At 40.1% G+C, this 20,993-nt stretch overlaps 1 protein-coding gene across 2 annotated transcripts in view; it reads right to left on the bottom strand.

The window, feature by feature from the left end:
- Positions 1 to 18,939, bottom strand: part of PLEKHG7 (pleckstrin homology and RhoGEF domain containing G7) — a 30,090-nt gene extending 11,151 nt beyond the window's left edge. The window contains exons 1-11 of one of the 2 annotated variants that reach the window (XR_014943024.1): positions 18,521 to 18,657; positions 16,171 to 16,901; positions 15,065 to 15,087; positions 10,416 to 10,543; positions 9,524 to 9,564; positions 8,258 to 8,353; positions 7,632 to 7,781; positions 5,794 to 5,889; positions 3,272 to 3,367; positions 1,906 to 2,019; positions 688 to 944 (exon numbers count right to left, since the gene is read on the bottom strand). Coding sequence is in view for 1 of the 2 variants with exons in the window: in XM_085538520.1 (XP_085394646.1) it covers positions 688 to 862; positions 1,906 to 2,019; positions 3,272 to 3,367; positions 5,794 to 5,889; positions 7,632 to 7,781; positions 8,258 to 8,353; positions 9,524 to 9,564; positions 10,416 to 10,543; positions 15,065 to 15,087; positions 16,171 to 16,887 (1,636 nt within the window). In the remaining variant the exon portion in view is untranslated. Of the gene's footprint in view, positions 1 to 687; positions 945 to 1,905; positions 2,020 to 3,271; positions 3,368 to 5,793; positions 5,890 to 7,631; positions 7,782 to 8,257; positions 8,354 to 9,523; positions 9,565 to 10,415; positions 10,544 to 15,064; positions 15,088 to 16,170; positions 16,902 to 18,520 lie in introns of both variants that reach the window. The other variant, XM_085538520.1, reaches the window with a different exon arrangement.
- Between the last annotated feature and the right edge of the window lie 2,054 nt (positions 18,940 to 20,993).

Genomic DNA, 20,993 nt, shown 5'->3' with positions numbered 1-20,993 from the left:
AAACCACATGATCTTTCTGGAGCAAAGACTGGAAAAGAGCCCTGTCTGCTTTCTTCTACCACCTCAGCAAGAACAGGGATGAGCCCAAAGGTCAGCAGTGGAGGTCATGCTGAGAGTCCCCAACTGGAGACACATACTGCACCCTGGCTGTGTACCTACTGAATTGATAAATTTCTTAGGGCATAATACAAAGAGAAAAAAAGAAAAATTTCCTTGAACAACCCCTTAGCAGGAGAAAAATTGTAGCTCTGATGGCTCATCTGCTGCTTTTCATGGTAGGACCCTGTCATCTAGCAAAAGGTCACTGGCATAATATTCCCCTTGTGAGTGGTATTTTAGCCTATTAAGGATTAGCCCCAACAAATCCTCTTCAGACATAAATCCAACTCAAAGACTTCTTTGTTTGGGATTTTTCTTGATTTGTTCCAATTTGTGATCTGCTGTTAATTGTTTCCATGTTGCTGCAGATGACTCTGAGCCAACACAAGTGAGTCACTGATGTGGGGAGTCCTATGACCTTGCTAAGAGGGCCCAGGGGTGGCACCAATCATTTCCTACAGAATGAGGAAGGACTCAGGGTTGTAGAAAGGCATGTACATCCTCCCTCCTTCTCTGCAGGAGCACAAAGACACCACATAACTTACTAATTGTTAATTGCACATTTTTGACTTAACCGTAGCCACTTACGTATGGACTTTTCCACCTTCTCTTTAAGTGACCAGATAGAGTCTTTCTCTGTTTTGTCCGTGCTCCTCTTCCAGATGTTGTTCAGGAGGAGGGGGTAGCGGGTCAGGCGGTGCAGAGGAGCCACCAGCAGCTCTGGCAGGTGCAGCCTCCTGCACTGCTCCTTCTGCTCACACCACTACTGGAGAAAAAGAGCATCTCTCTTAGGCCTCTGTTTGCTCTCTGGCAGTGAGGTTGTATGCATCTTTCTGCATCATCAGCTGTAATGAGATGGGCTAATTGAGGACAGACTTCTTACTGAGGGTAAGGGTGATGAAAAGGCTATAGATACTGTATGTGCAGTTGCTGCATTGAAGCAGAAATAGAACCTGCTCTATTGTTCTTCATAAATGCTGTCTCCGCAGTGGTTGCTTTTCCTACCACCCAAGATGCTGCTTCCTCTCTAAGGGGGTATGGATTAATAGATTCTCTTGTGCAAGCAAAGCAGCCCAGCCTTCTTGCCATAGCTTGGCCAAAACCCACCCTGCTCTTTCACTGCAGGCTCCCAAGCCATGTGAATACACTGATGTACTCCTGGCTTTCCATCTTGTCTTTTTTTGCCTTGTGTTATGTATCCCTTCCCTTATGGAGAAGGAAATCATGGTGCTCTTCTCTGGCTTTGAGGCCAGTGTACATCACTGCTGATGTGAGGAAGGCCAGGTCATCCATAGGGAACAGATGCAGTGTTAGTGTTGACAATTTCCATGAACTATCCTCAGCCCGGACCCTCCCAGCCCATCAGTATGACTCTATGCATGTGTGCGTGATGCCAGTCAACACTTGCAATGTTCCTGAGGCTCTCTGGCCCCTCACTGACATCCCTCTCACTGAGTCATGTGCTTCCTTGGTTAAAATGTAGGTCAGTTTGTCAAGGGATTATGTGCGGAACATATGAATGCTTAAGGCTAACAGTATGTATTGTCTGTCTGTAAAAATACAGCCTTATTTTTTTTCCTCTTGGCTCTTTCCTACTCTTACTTATTCTAAATTGCAAATATGGACAAAGGAAAAGGTGTACTCTGAAGGATGACTTTGTATCCATGATTATTCTCTGCAGTTCAAGTATTTACATAAAATGATGTCTACACAGTTTTGCTTCCAGTGAGCTTTTCTGGTCTGCTGATAAAATCCTGTCAAAAGACAGAAAGGCTGGAGATAACAAGAACAAAACCATCACTTTACCTTCAGGTAGATGCCAAAATCTTCTCTCTGTCTCAGCTTTTCCAAGTAGAAGACAGCGGAGGTATAATTGAGGCAATAAATCTGGTGCGTCTGGCAGAGGTCACCCTGGAAAAACTGCAGAAGAGGTTTGAGAGCTCGTCAAGAAAGGAAAATGTGATGACAAAAGGAGGAACACTGCTTTTAGTTTTATAATGTGGGTTTTACCTGAGATTACCTTGTACGTAGGGAGAGAGTGGAAGAGGGAGAAATGAAAAGAGTGAAGGCTGAGTTAAGCAGTACTAAAATTAGTACAATACTAAAAAATAAAGGTGGGGAAGGGTTCAAACAGTGAATAGGAGCCCAGTTCTGGTGGCTCTGCAGAGGAGTGAAGCAGTTTTAGACTTTGTTCAATTTAAAAATAAACAGTATGAAACTGATGTAGAAGCTGAAGATCAAAAACACTCTGTGCAAGAGATTTATGTGGCCTCACATAATGTGCCACTTTGTGTCCACGTATGTTAGATAGCTCTTAGAAATTCTGAATGACATCAGTGATAAAACTCATTTCTTCTGGGACTGGAACACTTGAAGTCAGAGGAAATGGGGGTAAGAAGCCCAGCTGTAGACTCTCTTTGCCTCTTTAAAATCCTAGCCATGAGGTAGGGTCTTTCCCAGAAGCTTTCTATTGGTCTCTACTGCTTCAGTAAGTTCAAGTTTGGCTATCACAGTGGTATACTTCATGATTTCCTGTCTGCATTAATATTACCTGCTGTTTGGCCATAAGGAAGTTGTGCAGGAAATAAAATGCTTATGGGAGAACCCTTGAACATTGTTCTCACTCTCTTGCCTATAATGTTGATGACCTGAATGTCTTGGCAGCAGCAAGATAGATGGATCTGTTCTTGCCTCTCATTTAGCAGACACAGGCCGCAGTGCATATGTATCCCATTGAGCTATTATATGCTCACTTTAATACATTTGTGGATCTAGCATGTGGAGTAAAGGGAAGATCTACACAACGGACTGGAAGGAGGCAGGGTACAGCTGGAGACTGGGCCAATGTCTGGCTTTGGGGAAACCTCCCCCACAGAGGGAGAAGCTTGGTTCTGTTGATGACGAAGTCTTCTCAAGGTCTGGGCTGTGGTTCCCCAGGAAGGGAATGTTTTTCCATGCTTTGTTCCATGTACAGAGCAGCTTTCAATAACCACCTCAAACGTGTCAATGAATAAAAATGCCCTACTGGTGGGAGGTATGAGAGGCTAAGACCAATCTGCCTGTGACATCTGGCGTGTCCTTGACTGATTTGACTGCTTTAAGGCATGCTCTGATAAATGACCTGTTGCAAAGACCTACTGAGGTTAATCAAGACTATTTCTAATCATGTTACCTTTCCGAGTATGGAGATGAAGTTCATAGCTGATCCTGACTCACTGACACATTCTTTCTCTGTTTCAAAAAAATTTTCCACAAAGCTGAGACTTATCTAAGTAATGGGAAGAAAAAGAGAAATGAGCATGAGTGGACTTCCTAAGTTCAAATTAACTTTCTCTCTCATTCCTGGCCTCTTCAGGGTCTTCAGGACTAACACTTATCTCCATGACATCACCATGACATTACCTTCAGAAAATTACATTAAGTGCTTTAATTAGTCAGAAGATAAAATAAATCTATACAAATATCCAGTTACATCATGACAGTACCATGTGACAAAAGCTTTGAAACAGGATTATGATTATTCTGTTTAAAATTACCTTATGGCAACAGCTGTATTGGACATGAATCAACATGAAAAATCAGAATAGATGAATGGTATCTTCAGGAAAACATTGTGTGTGACAGCTGTGACAATTGAAGCCTTCACACTCATTTGAAGAAGAAATCATGTTTCATAGTTTGAGTTTGTTTTGTGCTCTAAGGGATGAGGGAAAACTCTGTAAAATGCTTTAAAATGTAGAAACTGCATTTGAAAACCCCATAAGCCCTGCAAGTTAACTTTAAACGTTCCAAGGATACCTACACTGTCAGTCAGGTGTGGGTGAAAGCCTGTTCCTAACCTCTACTTGCCTTTCAAAGTGTTTGCTCTCAAGTTCACAACCAGGCTGAGCTTTTGACAATTTTTGTTCAGTCATAAAGAAAGAATTGTGTGGGTTCAGCACATTGTCAGAGGCTCAAGCTCTATGTTGCCTATGGTTAGAACATGCAGCAGTCCTGTCCAGATAAGGGACATTGCTTGTGTTTGAAGGCTTTGCCGGGTCTTTATCAATCTTATCATTTTCTCTAGGCATAGTTCTGAAAAACTTTCTTATGTTGTATTATCTAATATTTCCCTATGACCAGAAGAGAACATCACCACCCTCTGTGATACTGCTATGAAGTGCTGTTGTAGCTGTGTGCACTGCCTTGTTTGGGAGCACAGCTGCTTATAGGACAATGTGACTTTCATTTTATTGAGGGCTCACTTCGCACCTTTTACAGCATGCATTCTTTCATGGATTTAGCCTGCTGTCAAGAAAAAATACATGCAGTAAAGTGCATGAAAAAAGCCATAGTAAGCACTGAGAGTAGCTACTTTTTTTCCCCTACATTTGCCTACTCATAATTAAACAAGTATGCACAGTAAATGATAATTTCTTGTTAATCATGAAAACAAAATCAGAAAAAGAATGGAAAGCATATTAAAGATTATTCTCTCAAGTCACAATGAAGCTTCAACCAAACTCAAAGTATTATTTGTTTCCTAAATTACACACAACAATACATATAATTTCCTTGTTTAAGTAAGAATGAAAGGGGTCAGAAATGACATATCAAGTGAATTCTAGTAGCTGGGTGACTTTTATGATCTTAGCTCACAACAAGTACAAAGGAGAAATCTATCAAATAAAATCTCTTTTCTTGTATTTCCAAACATGTTCACCTGGTGCATGGTCAGCTACTGAGAAAAGATGTGCTCATGCATTTGGTTAATTGTCTCTGCTCTGAAAAAAGGTGAGATGTTAATGGTTAAGGCAAGGGCCTAACAACAAGAGACAGAACTTAAAGTAGGAAATTTATTTAGGATATGGGATATGGGTTATGAGTCATTAAGAGAATGATTGACCCAAGCCATTCATCTTGTGAAGCTAAAGAGCCCCTTCCAACATTCACTTTGCTATTAAGAGTAGTATGTTTGTTGAGTTTTCTTTTGTAGTCCCTTAAAATAGCTCTAAAGTCAAGGAAAACTTCTGTGTGACTTCTAAAGCTATGTAAAAACTATTCTGGATTTATGGGCTGCTTTAACTTTCAGGAGCTGGAAATGACCTCCCAGCAAGTGGCCACAAAGTAGTAAAGACCCAGAGCCCACTGTAGCCAAGCCTCATCTTCCCATTCCTGGAAGCATGGGGGTGAGTAGCACATGGATGAAAAGCATTAGCTCTGTGCTGGGATTAGTCCTCCACCCACACAGGGGAAACCCTAGCTATAGAGGGCTGGTTGTCATGTTGTTTTTCCTTGCACCATCAGAGTGGCTTAATAGATATCCATCTATTTGAGAAACGAAGCTTGTCACTGAAGTTATGATGCTGTTCTTAATTTTGCAGTAAGGTTTGTGTAGTTGATATCTATGCTCACAGATCATTTTAAAAGGATTTTATTTCTGAGAAACTCAAACTCCTGTTTGCTTCAGAAACAACTGTTGAATGAGCTCTCCATCATCTTTTCCCAGAGAATTTGCAGTAATTAAACCAGACACCCAAACTGAAATACTAAATAGAAATGTCAGAAGGACTAATTATTTGAACTCATCTTCAATTGCATGTGTTGAATCTGAATAGAAACCTTAGTGGTGGCTCCTCATCTCCTTTTATTGGGCTGTCTGGTTTCTGATCTCAGTAGAGCTTGCACTTCTTTAATTTCTATTTTTTTACTCACCTTATTTAACTCCTCCAAGTTTGCAAAAAGTCTCCATAAGTCCACGTCCAAGAGAAATTCATGACTCTGGAGGTATTTTAGAGTGTTCATAAATACCTTTAAAAACAAAACAAATCCATATTATTTAGCAGTTGTGCTTATTTTTATATATAATGGTATCTTCATGAAAGTAGTTTACATAGTAATTCTGAAATGATCACTTGATTTTGACGTGGGCAGAAGATGATTTTGTGAGAAACTTCTCCTGACCTGCCTGACTGCAAAATACAGAGCTTTGTGCAAAGGGGCAGGGTACGAGTGATGACTCTGGGCTCTCTCTGCACCTACTGCAGAAGTAGAGTGTCCTGTCTATGTTCTCTGTCTGTATGGGGCCACTGACCCTACTGGAGATTTGCAAGGAAAGAAAATATTGCATCAGAATTGTAGAGTTACAGATTTCTGTGCCTTTTTCAAACACCCTCCTAACCCATACTGCACAAGGTGTTGGAAGCCAGCATGAAAAAGAGAAAAGTTGTTGGAAAAGCTTAAGTAAAATACTTGTGCAGGTTTTACATCTATTTGCGTGGTTCTATTAACCTGTACTGAGTGAAAATTGCCTTTGTATTTATCAGCTGCTTAAGATGGTGCATTATCTAAGCTCTTACAGGGAAGTTGGAGTTGTGCCGAATCTGACCGAGAGCTGAAAAAGTCTTAAGATTTCTAAGTGGAATTTTTAGTGTGTATGTGTGAAAAGCATTAATGAAAAAAACCCTCATCACTCAGGTGCTGAGACTGAATTGCTGGTGAGTGTTTGTGCAGCCTTGCATAATTCCTTAGTTGCCAGGAGCAGCAGACTTGAGAGCTTAAAAGGGATTTACTGTGATCCTGAAGTTCCCTATGGAGATTCATTAAAATCAGTGAAATGGTATTTCTAGTATTCACCTGCATTATGTATTCATTTTATTTCTAGAAATCTTGTGACATCTCTAAACAGAGTCAAGAAGAAAGGACACTTCCAACCTGTTTGTGTTGTTGATCCCTTTCCTATCTCTTTCTATTGTGTGAAGGAGAAGGAATTCAGCCCACTCCTCTATTTATTCCCTTTACTTTGCAATTCTTCTTGTGCTGCCTAGACTACTTATTCAGCAACATGGAAATTGTTGCACTAACCTCACCTGTTTTTCCTTAAACTAATAATAAAATTGAGATAGTCTGTGCAGAATAAGAGAAAAAAGATAGGAAGAATTATAGGGAAGCATCCATCCTTTAAAATAGTTGCACTAGTTTATGATGTGTGATGAATAAAAATATTACACGCTATTTCTATTCTTAGTAATAGCTGTTCTATTCTTGTCCATACTGAAAAGCTTTTCAAATTCACCAGCATGGAGGCAATCTGGAGTTTTGGGGAGGAGTGTTGTTGGCTTGCTTGTTGTAAAGTCAGAACTACAGATCTGCTGTTTTCATGCCATATTGAGGAAAATCGAATAACAGATATGTATGAAATTAAACCAAAAGTATTTAAGTGATAGAGAAATATTCAATAGTGCCAGTTGGAGGGTGGCTTTGGTTCAGAGTTTGTGAGAGGAGTGGTGAAATGTCATCCAAAATCATTAGAAGAATCTGCAATCATAATGTATTTGTGAGACACTTAAAGCCACGTTCAGAGAAAGAGATTCCATCAAGATTAAGAAAAAAGCAACAACCAAAGAGAAACAAGAAAAGCAGGGAAGATGTGGGAGAAAAAGGAAGAGTCCTGCAGACAACAAATGAGAGGTTACAGATGGCTTCACATCTCCTGTGCTGCCAGCAGGGTAAATGTTGTTTAATCGTTTTTGAGAGCTGCAATCTGAACTTACCATCTTGAGAACCAGCAAATGATCCAGAAAGTAAGTGCATTCACTTGTGAAAAGTTCCCACACTGCTTCTTCCTTTTTCACTTGCAGTCGGCCGTTGACATCTTTCTGCTCAGTTTGTTGAGCCTTTATAAATTCGTGCCAAGATTTATTCTGTTGAGGAAGAAGAAAGAATAACCAACTTGCATCAACTGTTTAAGAGCAAATGAGAAGAATCTATGATCTATTTGCTCACATAAAGAATTTTGCTGCCAGTATGAGTGGAGACCTGAGTTTAATAGTTAGCTCTGAGAAGCAGAAGGGTGAGGTGGTGAGTGGAATGTTGGCTTGTGAGCGGGTTGTCTTGCTGCTGTTCTCAGAGGAAGGTGCCTTCCCAAATCAGAGCAGCACAGCAAAATCTGAGTGGTTGTGAAGGCTGTTGCCTGCCTAGTCTGATGCTCACATTGCTCCCCTCATCCATTTCAAACTATTAATATACCTCTGCTTATCCTTCAATTTTGCAGATGGGATTCGTATCCAGATTAATTTACTGAAAAATGTTCACTTGGGGAGAAAACTTTTGTCTTATTTTCATCCTGAAGAGTTTAACTGATAGCTTCCTTGGTACAGTGTACTGAGTATTTTGATACCTTGAAACAGCAAAAATCATATGCGCCGTAATCTATGGCCTTAATGGTTGAAAGACAGTGTTCCAGATCAGATGATTGCTTCTGTTTGTCTTTAGCCTGTTTAATGAGAAAAACAAACAAACACCAAAACAACCAAAAACCTAATTCAGACAATGTTTAGAATACTAATAAGAAGCTTACTCAACTCAGTAACCTTGCCATGATCTGTAAGGTGTGTGCCCTTAACCATGTGATTTCCTTATATCTCCATGATCTCCTACACATAGACAAGACAGATGGTTTATTTGTACACGGGTGGTGTGCATAGGTGACTTAGAGGTGTGGGTGTGTAAGGTCTTGTTCATGCAACCAAATGGTCTTTGGAGGGGCAAGACATTGGTATGGCAACAGACAATGGGTTACCATCACAATGCAGAACAAATAACGTTTCATTTCCTTCAGCACAGACAGAAGCACAAAGCAGCAAAACTCAGATTTGGAGTCTTCCTCCTCCCATCGTAGTTATGTAAATATTGGGTGAATTTTATTTTATTTTTTTTATTTTTCATTTTGTTGATTTTGAGCTTTGATTTGAAAAACTCCTTTGGTCAGCTGCATAGTGATGTCTGTAAAAGGTGGTTTTACAGAGCTTAAGGAACTCGAGTATTTTTTCTTGGGGGATAATGAAATAAAAACAGTTGCTTTTGGTTTGGCTTTACTTTTCAGGCCAGCAGTGCTATATAAAAAAGCATAAGCAGTATTATGAACCCAAATTTAGTGGTATGGATTGGCATGTGGAAAATACATGAAGGTGTGTTTGAAGCAAGGCTGTGACTGAATCACCGAGGCTCTTGCTCTGGAAGCGGCCTCCTAGAGGTGCTGCTTGAGTGGGTGAGATACAGAGCTGTGGTCCCAGCTGGCACAACTTGTAGCAGAGCCTGACATAAACACCTTGTTCTCTTACCATGGGCAGTTCCTGTGAGAAATGTACCTTTGTTACCTGTTTTTCTCTGTCCCTTTGGTGCTGTGTAGTGGGCTGGGAGGCAAGGGTGCTTGCCAGTTGTCTTAGCATGTGCAGAGGCTGTGCTGTTAGAACCACCCTACCTTCACAGCAGATGAATGACCAAGAGGATGCTCGGTCCTGGGGATGCTGTAACTTCCAATATCAGCTCACGTACTGGCTGCCTTTCTTCATAGGCAGTGACATAAATAAACTCTTTTTCACCCAGGTTAGTTGTGTAAGAAAGCAAGGTCAGTGAAAGGGAAAGAACATGGTGAAATACTCACAACTCCTCTTTTGGCAAAAGGCCACCTTGGCTTTTTGGATTCTAATGGGTAAAACAAATGTGTAACAAATGTAAGAGGCAAATAGCTACAAATAAAACTGTTATTTATTTATTCACCCCACCACACTCCTGCAGTGAACCCCAGTATACCCCACTTTACTTGGCTCAAATGTAATACTTATATTTAGACATTTTGTGCAGCAGAATTTTTTTTCCACATAGAGGAATTCAGTGACACCCCTTTGCTTCATATGCACTTCCATGTCAGATGCTGTTTTGTCAGACTGTCTCTTTGCTGCCATCTGTCATGTGGCAACAAAAGGTAATGGAATGTTGGTGGGAAGATTCAACCTCTAACACCAAACCACCATCATCTGCCTCTGATGTAATGGGCCAACATAATAAAATAGGAGGCATTATTTTCAGAGCAGCCCTCATATATTATACAACAGCCATTTTAGGAAATTGCTTGCAGGGCTACATTTCAGTGTTGGAAGGTCTCATGAATAACCTGTGGCCATTAGTTGGGTCTGACATCTTTGTAATTAGAGCACTGATAGAAAGGGAAGCATAAGCCATTCCACTTTCTCTGCCTAAAGCTGTCCATGTAGGCATTTATAACTCAACTGATTACAGATGGAAATCCTGACCTGGGCCCTGGTTGCACCGGAGAGTGTGGAGGCAACTGCCTAGCCTTCCTCAACTACCTCATACATTTTGCATTCAACCATAAAATGAAGGAGAAACTCTAAATTGAGGGGAATTTTATAAAGGGCACTGTAGTCTTTATTGCACCAATCCTTCCTTCCGTCCCTCCTTCCCACCCTATGCATGCACACGCTTGTCATAGCTGTAATGGGGAGTGGATGAGCGAAGCCCACCCTATGTCTGACCTGCGTTTAGCAGCAGGGCTGTGTGGGGCAGGTAGTCCAAGGCACTGTCTGACACCAGCAGGTCTCCAGGGAACACCTCGAGTCCTGGCAAGCTCACCACCACGGAGCTACGCCTGCGCTCGGCTGATCTGTGAGATCCAACAACATGCATCATCTCTCCTTGTGTGGCTGTAGAAGGAATTCCTGAAGATATGGGAGGAAGGAAGCTAAAAACTGAATAACATTGGCTATGATATAAGGTATTTAAAGGAGAAATGAGAAAAAAACATCCAAAGCAGAAAATATCCTGTTGTCTTTTCAACTGCTCCGTGTTGCTAAGAATGAGGTGTTTGAGAAGAGAGGCACCTGGGAATTTAAATACTGCACATTCCTGGGTTCTTCTAAGATTAAGCGAAAAACAGGGTAAGATTACAGAACAATTTTGGCATTGGAGTCACCAGAAACGTTTAAACATTGTGGCTCTCGATGACGTATATGTTGATTTTTGAACTTCATGTAACTCAGGTGATATCAGGAAAAGAGTATAGCAATCAAAGAGTTTATTTTTTGTAATATACTTAACCATTTCGCCACATTCTTTCTAAATTTTTAAAGTATTTATTTATTTATTTATTTATTTATTTCTGCTAATTCAAATACTTTGTATTTTGAATATAATGTGGCTTAGTCTGCCTGCTGATCTGAAACCAATGCCTCTTTCCAACTATTGTTGTTACCAACAGAGTTCATTGTTCAGGTTGTAGATCCATCAAGAGGAATGACAGAGGCATTCTGTATCCAGCGGTGTGTTTGTGCCAGAGGCTGCTTGTATTCAAACACAGAATTTATTGGTACATATCTAAAACCTTCTTGAAATCTCTTATTTAGTCATGCCAATACCTAATTAACGGTATTATCATATGGTTGCAAAGTGGCTGATGTCTCCTGCTACTGTTCTGCTGTCTACCACTGAGTGATGCAAGCAAAATGCTTTGGATTTCAGGGGGTCAGTCACTAAGTACCTGAGGAAGTAGTCTTAACTTTTGGTGATCTTTGTAATAAGATGGTTATGAAACCACTTATGATTCCACTATGCAATCTCTCAGACAGCTGGATTGTTATACAAGCTAGATGCTGCAGTATAACACAGTATAATTCTGAAAGCTGTCATTTCTGTAATAGGAAATTCAGGTGATTTACTTCAGCTTGGATACACATTTTTTTTTTTTTTTTTTCTTTTCCAATGTACTATCAATCTTTAAGGTATCTAGCTTCAACTTCAGGATATATTTGAATTTTTGCAGATGGATAATGGGAAGCATAGCTTCGTTGTAACTAAGTCAGGTTACTAGACCTAAAACTAGACCTAAAAGGCCTGAGCTTCAGAGATGCATAAACAAAGCTCTCGTGTAGGAATGCAAGCCTGTGAGGTGTGGGAACACATTTGGATGTGCAACTACAACACCCTTGTGTGATTGATGACTTACATGCCCCAGTTTTGTACTCATCCTTCACAGATGAAGGCACAGATACAAGTGTCTGTGATCATCTGGCCTGATGCCCATAGACATATTAGGTACACTAAATGCTTTCAGTAATTTTGGTAGAGAATTTAAACTACTGAGGTGCTGTGCGATCCGTACAGACTCAAACGCTGCTAAATTGCAGTGTTTTACCATCTTTTTGTACCTGCAGACCCCTCACAAGGGGAGATACAATCTGTGCGATAATTTCTCCTTTAAATCTACTTGTTTTATGAAGCAAGATGTGGTAACAGGCTCACATTACAAAGAGATGAAAAATTATTAAAGACACTTTTGTTTCTTTACTCATTAAAGACTCATGGTCTGGAAAAATTATCCCATGTATGGTTTTTTCTAGGGCATGAAGACTTTCAGCTGATTTGCTTTTTAGAGATCTCCATCCTGCCATGTTAATGATCTTAGCCTAATGAGAGTCTGTCTGAGGACAGACACCTGATGTAAATCACCATAAAAGGAATACGGCATAGAAGAGGTCCCCAGGGATGGGGATACTCCCATCCTGCAGGCATTCAAGGCCAGGATGGATGGGGCTTTTAGCAGTCTGCTCTAGTGGGATGTGTCCCTGCCTATATCAGGGGACTTGGAACTAGATTATTTTAAGGGTCCCTTCCAACCCAAACCATTCTATTCTATGAGGTCAACATTTTAGGGTGGCTGTGGTACTGAGATGATAGTTGTCAGATGATGACACTGCTAACTAAATGGGCTGGGGAGGGCATTTGGACTCTGCTTTAAAGAGTTTGCAACAGACTTTATGGGCATATGAGATACTGAAAGAGAAGTACTTCAAGATAGCTGAGCCCAGCTGTCTGAATTCACTGAAAATGAACATCCGAGCAGGTTCTGAGAAGACTCTTCCCCATCAGGGTGTCTGCAGGATTATACTGAACAGGGCAAGGAGAAAATGAGCTCAGAAGAAATGCAAGATTTTGTTTTATCAACATTTCTTTCCACTGTAATGTTGACTGCAGCATCTCACCCTGTCTCCACCACATGCACTTCTCTCTGCTGCCCCTCTAGTCCTTTTGTTTATTTTGGCTGATTTTTTTTAATCAGCATCAGCTCAGCATGATAACAGAGATGTATAGTCATTAATGAGAGCTGGGTGAGGGAGGCTGCTTAAAACGAGCACTTTTGCCTGAAAGATGGCTTTTGAAAGTACAGCCTGGGAGTGGAGAGAAGAGAGATTCATTAGTACTGAAGGACAGCAGTATGTTTTTTCCCCCTAAACGTTCTATGAGGTAGTGCTGGAGGAGAGTTGTCAGCTGTCAAAAAGTCCTTCTAAACAGACAGAAGAATCTGACATTTCAGCAGATTTCTCTGGCTTTGATAATAAGAAATCAGCTGTTAAGAAGTCAGACTAATGATATGGATAAAGGAGAGGCTGATTGCAGCCCTTGCCCAGACCTCAGACCAAATTTATTTTTATAAAAAAAGTTAAAAGCAGAAAACTGAGATTTTTTTGTTTTATATTTCCACACACTCCAGTACAGGTCAAAATGGGAAACAGAAATCATAGTATATCATCCAAACTCTTTTTTTTTTCCCCCATTCTTTCTTGCAAGTGGCCCTGGAACAAAGCTTACAATGATCCCTGTGTGATTTTTTTGCTTTTAAAATGTCTGGATGGAAGCCCAGAGGCAATATCCTTGCTGACATATATTGGGTTCCCTCTGAAGCTGCAAGGCAAGTGACTCCAAGAGAAAGTACGTGCATTAAAGATTTAGTATTCTCCTGGTTTTAGCCATTTGCAATTGATATTCTTCAAACTGTCACCTAGTTTGATACAAATCACACACAAATTTTCACCCCATCAGTGAGCTATGCTTGTATGTATTATAGTTTTGAGTGGGATCAGAGCAGGCTATTCCTGTAATAGGTGCATAAAACCTATTTTCATACTGAGACACAAAGATCTCTTCCCCCTCACTCCCACCCCCAATCTCCTTCTCCTCTTTTCTACTGTAAATTCAAAAGGCTGAAGAGAAACTGCAATTCAGGAGATTCGGGAGACCTCTTCAACAGTGAGCCTGTTGTTATGTGTGCATGCACACATCTGTTAAACTTTGCCTAGAGGACTGCATTGCATATTGATTCACAGATTGTATGTAATTTTTTCCAACCCTCCCAGTATCAAACACAAATATACTTGAAATAAAGACTTGTTGGCAAACTGCTTGCATTAAAAAAGATCTTAACCTCAAAAATGAGTAAATACTGGGACAAAGAGGAGATACAGCTCAAGTGATGATATCTGCCGAAACACATCATGGCACAGTCACAAAAAGCAGTGTACTTCTATTTGTTGTGAGGCTTATCTTCTACAAGCCTTGCTCATGAGTGCCAATTCTTTTAACATACCTGACTCATCTGCATGCCGCACCTGAAATCTCCAAGGGAAACAAGTGGTAAAGTGAACCACCAGTTGGAAAGGTGTTGCTCTTTATGGTGGCACTACCTCCTAATTTCTTTTCTTTTGGGGAGAAAAAAAAATCCATTTTCTTTCTGTAACTGAACTTCTTAAGGAAAAAGAACCATGGCTTTTAATCAAGGTTTTGCTTGCTGGTAATAGTTGTAAGATCTTGATACAATTCACACAGCACCTCAAATCGACATAAAATGCCTATACTAATTTATTAAATTTGAGTATTCTCATTTTAGGATTAACAATCTCTTTGTCCAGCAGCAGCCCTCCATTTGCTTTGCGAATGTCTGAGAACAATATTGAGCTGTTCTGCTGGCTTCTTTGCTCCCCTTTCCCTCCCACAATGTTATGAGGAATGCCACTCAAGATTATGAGATGTTTCACATTCTTCGAGTCGAAATTTGACACTGCTAATCCAAGCAGTTGGCCCTTTCGGCAGCTAGTTCCTAATGCAGAGCTCTTGGATGATCCAACTGAAATACAGTGTAAAATACTGCTTAACATGACAGGGAGGGGGCTGCCTTTGAAAGAAAATCTCATTAAAATACTTAGTTTAACAAGCTGGTGGCACACATTTCTCAAAGTAAACCTACAAATTGAAGTTGAGTTGTGCATATGTACCTCACTGTTATGTTCTTAGAGAAGAGGATTCATTAAAAACATACAGAGCTTGGAGTAAGATGAAATAAATATGTGCATACCTTTGTGTAGGCAATCCACTCTTCTGAAAGAAAGTGAGATATTTTTGTTACTTGGTCAGAAAGCAAGTAATCTGATGTGAAAAAAAGATGATTCATTAAGAGAAATGTACTAGAAAAAACTTAGCAGCTAATTATTTCCACTGTTGTGGAGAAATGAGCAGGACTCACTTGATATTCAGAATATTTTCAGTATTTGATTGGGAGAAAAATAGCTTTGGTGTGTGGCACAAAACTAACCAGTTAGTAAAGAGCGCTACACCAATGTGACACCATCCATGTTTGGTGAGACAAGTAGGTGCTTTGTGTAAGGCTGGAATCAAGCATGTGTTTTAATTTAACTGCTTGTGGAAGTAACACAGGTTCTCTGAGAGTAGATCTGGTAGCAAAGCTGGCCTATGCATTCCCTCTCCTGTTCTCAGAATAGAGCCATAGGGCACAGCTTAACAGTAGAAAGGTGGAGGGTTAGCTCTCCCCTTGCTTCTTTCCCATTACTGACTCCAGCACTCACTGCACCAGTGTTTATTTCTTCAGAAAAGATTATACAATTGGCTGCTTGCTTTTGGAGCTGAATATACCAGTGGAGGGGTACAATGAATGACAGAACTGGGTAAGTGGAAGTAACAAAAGGGAATGGCATCTTTCTTAAACCTTAAGATTTGTTTTAGTAGTAGCAATCCTTAAATTCAACGCTTTTGAGTGACTTCATTCTTGGTTGTTGTGGGGCTACTAATGCTATAAAGTAAAAAAGAACGCAGAACTACATTGGCTTAGGAATAATGCTGCTGATGGACCCAAGAAGGAAAATAACACCCTAAAACCCAAGTAGACCTTGGTTAAATTATCTAGTCTTTTTCTTTCATAGCCCCACAAACAGTTATATTGACCATCAGAGTGAATGGACAGGGGTGGGAAGGAGTGGCTATGCATAGGAGTTGGATAAGGCCACCTTGGTCACTGATAGCTATAACTGTGCACTCTTTCTGCTGTTATAGCAATAAAACATGGGCTGGTTTGCAATTTAGATTAAGAATTAGGCCATAATGAAGCAACACTGGGTACATGATCTTGAAAAGAAGGCTGTCATCCCATCATCCCATTGTATGTACCTGGATACCCTCCTGTGACACGCAGCTGAAGCGGGGGAATTTCCTGGGCAGTGTAGCAGAGTTGGCTCGCCAAGAATTTTGGAGCATCTCCTTGGAAGTGCCATTGCTGAGAAGACCTTGGCTTGGTAACTTGAATCTGGGGTTGGCAGACTCTGGGTCTGCTAAAGTCATCTCTGTTTTTGCTTCAGAAGACAGTAATTTCATGTAGACAGAAGAAGGCAATGACAGTGAGGAAGACTTTGTGCACCAGGGTGGAGTTTTACAAATATGGTGGAGAGAGCCTGTGTATTCCGTTTGATTCCCCATCGGAGCTGTGTCAGAGGAGTCCTGACATGTCGGTGCCTGTGAAGCAGAGGCCATCCTTAATCGCCTTAAGGTTGGAGAAGTGGAAATTCTGGCCAGAGCATGACGGTCAAACTTGAAAGCTGTATGATGGCTCCCATTGCACTCCTCTGTTGGAGGCTTCAGAAGTGAAGAGTCAGGATACCCTCGTCTTTGAGTGCAGTCAGCTGGCGGCGTAGTGGTGTCCGTATAAACTGATACTGGTTGTGTTTCACAAGGACTGAAGGTGTCTTCTGGACTGTTGCTTCCAGACAATACAGCAGTTCCTTTATGAAGCTTACTTTCCTTGTTTGGAAGTTCCATGTTGATGCAGCTTTCTTTCATCAGGTCTGGAGAATGATCAGAACTTGCTTGTTGCATCTTTCTTGGCATCATGAAGATTTATATCTCTGTGCACCAGGGAAACATGATCAGAAAAGGTTCTTAGAGTCTTGTTGTATATATTTTTATATATTAGAATATGTCAGCTGAAAAAGTCTAAACAAAATAACATAGATACGTGCTCTAGTACAGAAACTATCACCTGCAGTTTGAATCTTGTTTAAATGTGGATTTCAACAGCTTTAGGATTTTAGTTTTTCATCTAATCATGAGTGTGCAAGCAGTGTCAGTATCAGTCAGCAGAACTAATTGGATGGTAATTTGGCTGTGTATTTGGGAACTGTGTTCATCTAGTGCTGCAGCCATCTGATTTCCTGTTGCTACTCCCCCATGAATAAATGAGACTGTAAATCTGCTGTACATGGAATAAAACAGAAGTCACTGGCTCTGTGGACTCTACTGGTTGCTAAATAGTTTACATACAAACACTAATTACTTGCTGAAAGCTTATGCGCATACAATGTAACACTGATGTAAGGTGAGTCAAATCGTTCTTTTCATCAGGAAAAGTGTTTTCTTGTAAATGTTAAGTTCATGCAATCAACTAATGAAGAAAACAGTTTATCAAAGTACCTTACCTCTTGATTGATGGTTAAATAATATTCTATGACTCACAAGGCTCTATTTTAAGATGTTTTGATGACTAGCCTCTCTAAAAGTGAACTAGCATTTCAGTTTGTAACTGGTGACTATCAAGCCTCTTCAAACTCTGTAATTTGTCCACTTCTTTTGCTAAGAGGAATCTTTCTTAAATCTGTTCATGATTTCTGGCTTGTCTGGGCACTTTTATTTCTTAGAATGAGTTAGCTTTTTGCGTGAGCTATAGATAGAGTTTTGAGTGCTTATGTAATCCCATAAGACGGATTTTATTAAGTGATAAGAAATAAATGCTTTCATCAGGTTGTCTGGTTCAAAATACTTCTTTTTACAAACTCTTTAGTGGGTAGAAGACAGTCTTTCAAATGTTTGCATGAAGCAGTTACATATTTCTATGGCGGAATTATCTTCATTCACAGCCGCAGTGAATAGCCACAAATATTTTAACATCTATACATTCTTCTTTGGTAAATAAACGCTATTTTCACCATACGCTCATTAAAATGGACATAAAAATCACATTCTCTGTATATCATCAGTGACAGTAATAAGAAAAACAGCTACTATCTTTCAATTCTGAGCAAGATACGATTGCACAGCACTGCTGTGAGATTTGCTATTATTGCTTTGCGATTCTTTAAGATTTGTTTTTTGAAGCACAATCACGTCTAGGTTATATAACAAAGGGAAACGACTGATCATTGTTTGGGCAGGGAGTCTCTTTGCTTTTTTTATTAAATAGCCACTTCTTCCCTGTGGAGAATTTTGTAACTGGATACGGAATTTCCAGATACTCGTGTGAATAGAATTCTGTTGTAGAAATAGAAAACATTACAGAGGCATTTAAACTACAGAGAAAAAAGAAAAAGTCCCAAAAGATAGAAGTAAAAATGTTATAAAGATATTATTTAAGGAGAAGCTCAAGGAATGGTTCTTAAATATTTTTGCAGCAGAATATTTGTAAAGAAAATGCATTGTAAGAAATTCCACACACACTCAGAAAAATGTTAGTGTACATAATTAAACTTACCAAGCTAGGTGAGGATTTACCAGCTCCCGGAATGCAGTATCCTTTTCACGTACAATTAACTTTTCAACAAGTGCTTGATTAATTGCACATTAAACTTAGTGGCAGAGACAGTGTTTTCTCTCTTGAAGCCTTCTTCATGAATGCCGGTATAGGGAACTAGTTTTTCTTCTTGTAGATTTGTTTCTAGGGGATTTGTTTATCAGGTCAGACGGAAGTAGCTTCAGGATCAATGCTCATTTACAAATGGTAACACGATCCATACATTTTATTAAACTTAATTTCATTTATAATTCTTTTTATACTTTTCACATGGCTAAGTTTGAGTGATCTCAGTCACGTCTATAATAAACTGCAAGGGGAGATGAAATACCTCCAGCTCCTCAGTAACCCCCTTTTATTTTGCTTGTCTTGATTCATTCAGCTGGATCTAACTATGCAGTGTTCATCTTTTGTGGAAGAGTAGTAGTGTTATATCCCTTGGCTACATTATTTATAATCAGATTTTGGTGTTTGCAAGTGTGTTGGCTGAGTGATTCTGAACACAGACAGATCTTAGTACTGGAATACCCATAGTTCTTATTTCCCCTGTTCCTGTCAGTTGTTGCATTTATGTGTAGCACATAAGCAGGTACATCTGCTGCCTAATTGAAATCTTCTGAATGTACTTAAAATCTACTGCTATGATTTTAGTTCCATGTATTGTGTGCTTCCGGTGGTGCAGTGGTAGGAATGCCACGTTGCAACACGGGAGTCCCTGGGTTCAAATTCCCCCTGTGTCACAAGTGTTAGAAGTGCCGCTCTGCTACACAGAAAGCTCGAATCCCGGGGGGTTGGACTCGATGATCTCTAAGGTCCCTTCCAACCCGCACGAGACTATGATACTATGATGATTATGATATTCATATTATGCGAAAATATCTAAGTAGACCTCTGCAAGGACCAGTCCCCAAATTAGTACAGGATTGGCTGGACTAGATTCTAGTCCCGCTCTTAGAAACCTCATCCTAAATCTAATCCCAGTTTCTGAACACCTAATCATTCAAATATTGCTTTTCTCTTGCCTACATGCAGTCCAGCAGATGACAGATGTGGCAGGGTGGGAAAAAGGGCTGTTGATAGGACAGAGCAGTCAATTTGTTATCTGGGAAATAGCATTTGTTTCAGAAAGATGGGCCTAAATTGTAGAATACTCCTGGAAGTATATTAGCACATGTATAGTGAAGAGTAAGTATCATCAAATACTGATTTTTCTTTTTTTTTTTTCTTTTTTTCTTCTTCTTTCTTATTTTTTTTTTTTTTCAACTTCATATATAGTTTTGTCACCTCTCAACATCTTCATCGGTAAGAGACAGTTAACCACTTGCTCTCCTGTCATTTGCAGAGCAACAAAGAGAGCTAGTTGAGCTTAGGGCTGGTGTAGGAGCAGCCATACTGACTGAAATTAACTGGGCAAAAATAACTCCTTCCTGCTTTCCAGCCCAAAACAGCTGAGGTCCTGCTTTCTGTATACTTAGCCCTGAATTGCTCATAACAGACTCATAGCACAGATGCTGCTGACATCTAATGCAGCTGTAAGTGCTCAGCTCTCTTGGTAGTCAGACTTCAGGTCTCAACTCAAGGACCCAGACAAAAAGGAATATGCACTTTGTGAGCGCTTATGAAAACTCAGTTTTAATGGCTTAGAGAGCAGAAAACAAAACAAAACAAAAAAACCAACAAACCAACCAAAAATAAATGAAAACAAAAACCAAACCAAAACAAAAACCCCCAAAGCAACAACACACTCAACCATGCAATAGATGAAAAGTCAGAATCCACTTCTATAGGGAAACATTAACATGAGAACTCTCTTTCTCTTCCTGTGAGTGCCAGCTTCTGTAACCTCGTGATTCTCAGCTTTTGAACAAATAAAGAGCAGTAATCCAAAGACAGCAATCTCCTATATGCCACAGTATCTATTCATTAGGACATCCTGTACCCTGAGGAAGGGTCCCAACCAACATACAGCATCTATGTGTGATGAAGACCTGTCCTAATGTTAGAACTGTGTGAAATGGGGGCAAGGGGCTGTGCAGGTGGTGCAGCCATCACTCTGTAATGGCACCTGGAGCTGCCTTCCATTCCTTCTCCGAAGAGGTCTAAAAGGAAACCAAATAGAGTTAAGGCTGTGGTACTTCCTCATTCCTTGTCACTTGTCTTTGAAATCCAAGTACTGCTCTTCTAATTGCTTAAAGCCTCCTTCTCCCATACCTAATACAAGAAAAAACAAAGGCAACTTCCTTTTCTCAGTAAGAGAGAAAAGTCTTGACTTGTCCCAGGACTGCAAGTACAGAACAAGCAAATTCAACTGAACTTCTCAGTAACTGCAAATAGAATCCTTTTGAAATTTAGCATGGGACACTGTTGGCCATTTTTCCAAGGCTTTACTTTTAGTCAGATTGTAACAGATTTTCATGGGACTAGAATGAATTCA

The sequence above is a fragment of the Coturnix japonica genome, chromosome 1, assembly GCF_054131305.1.
Source record: "Coturnix japonica strain WE chromosome 1, WE-NBRP24, whole genome shotgun sequence".
Classification (NCBI taxonomy): Eukaryota; Metazoa; Chordata; class Aves; order Galliformes; family Phasianidae; genus Coturnix; species Coturnix japonica.
This window is presented reverse-complemented; position numbering and strand designations above follow the sequence as displayed.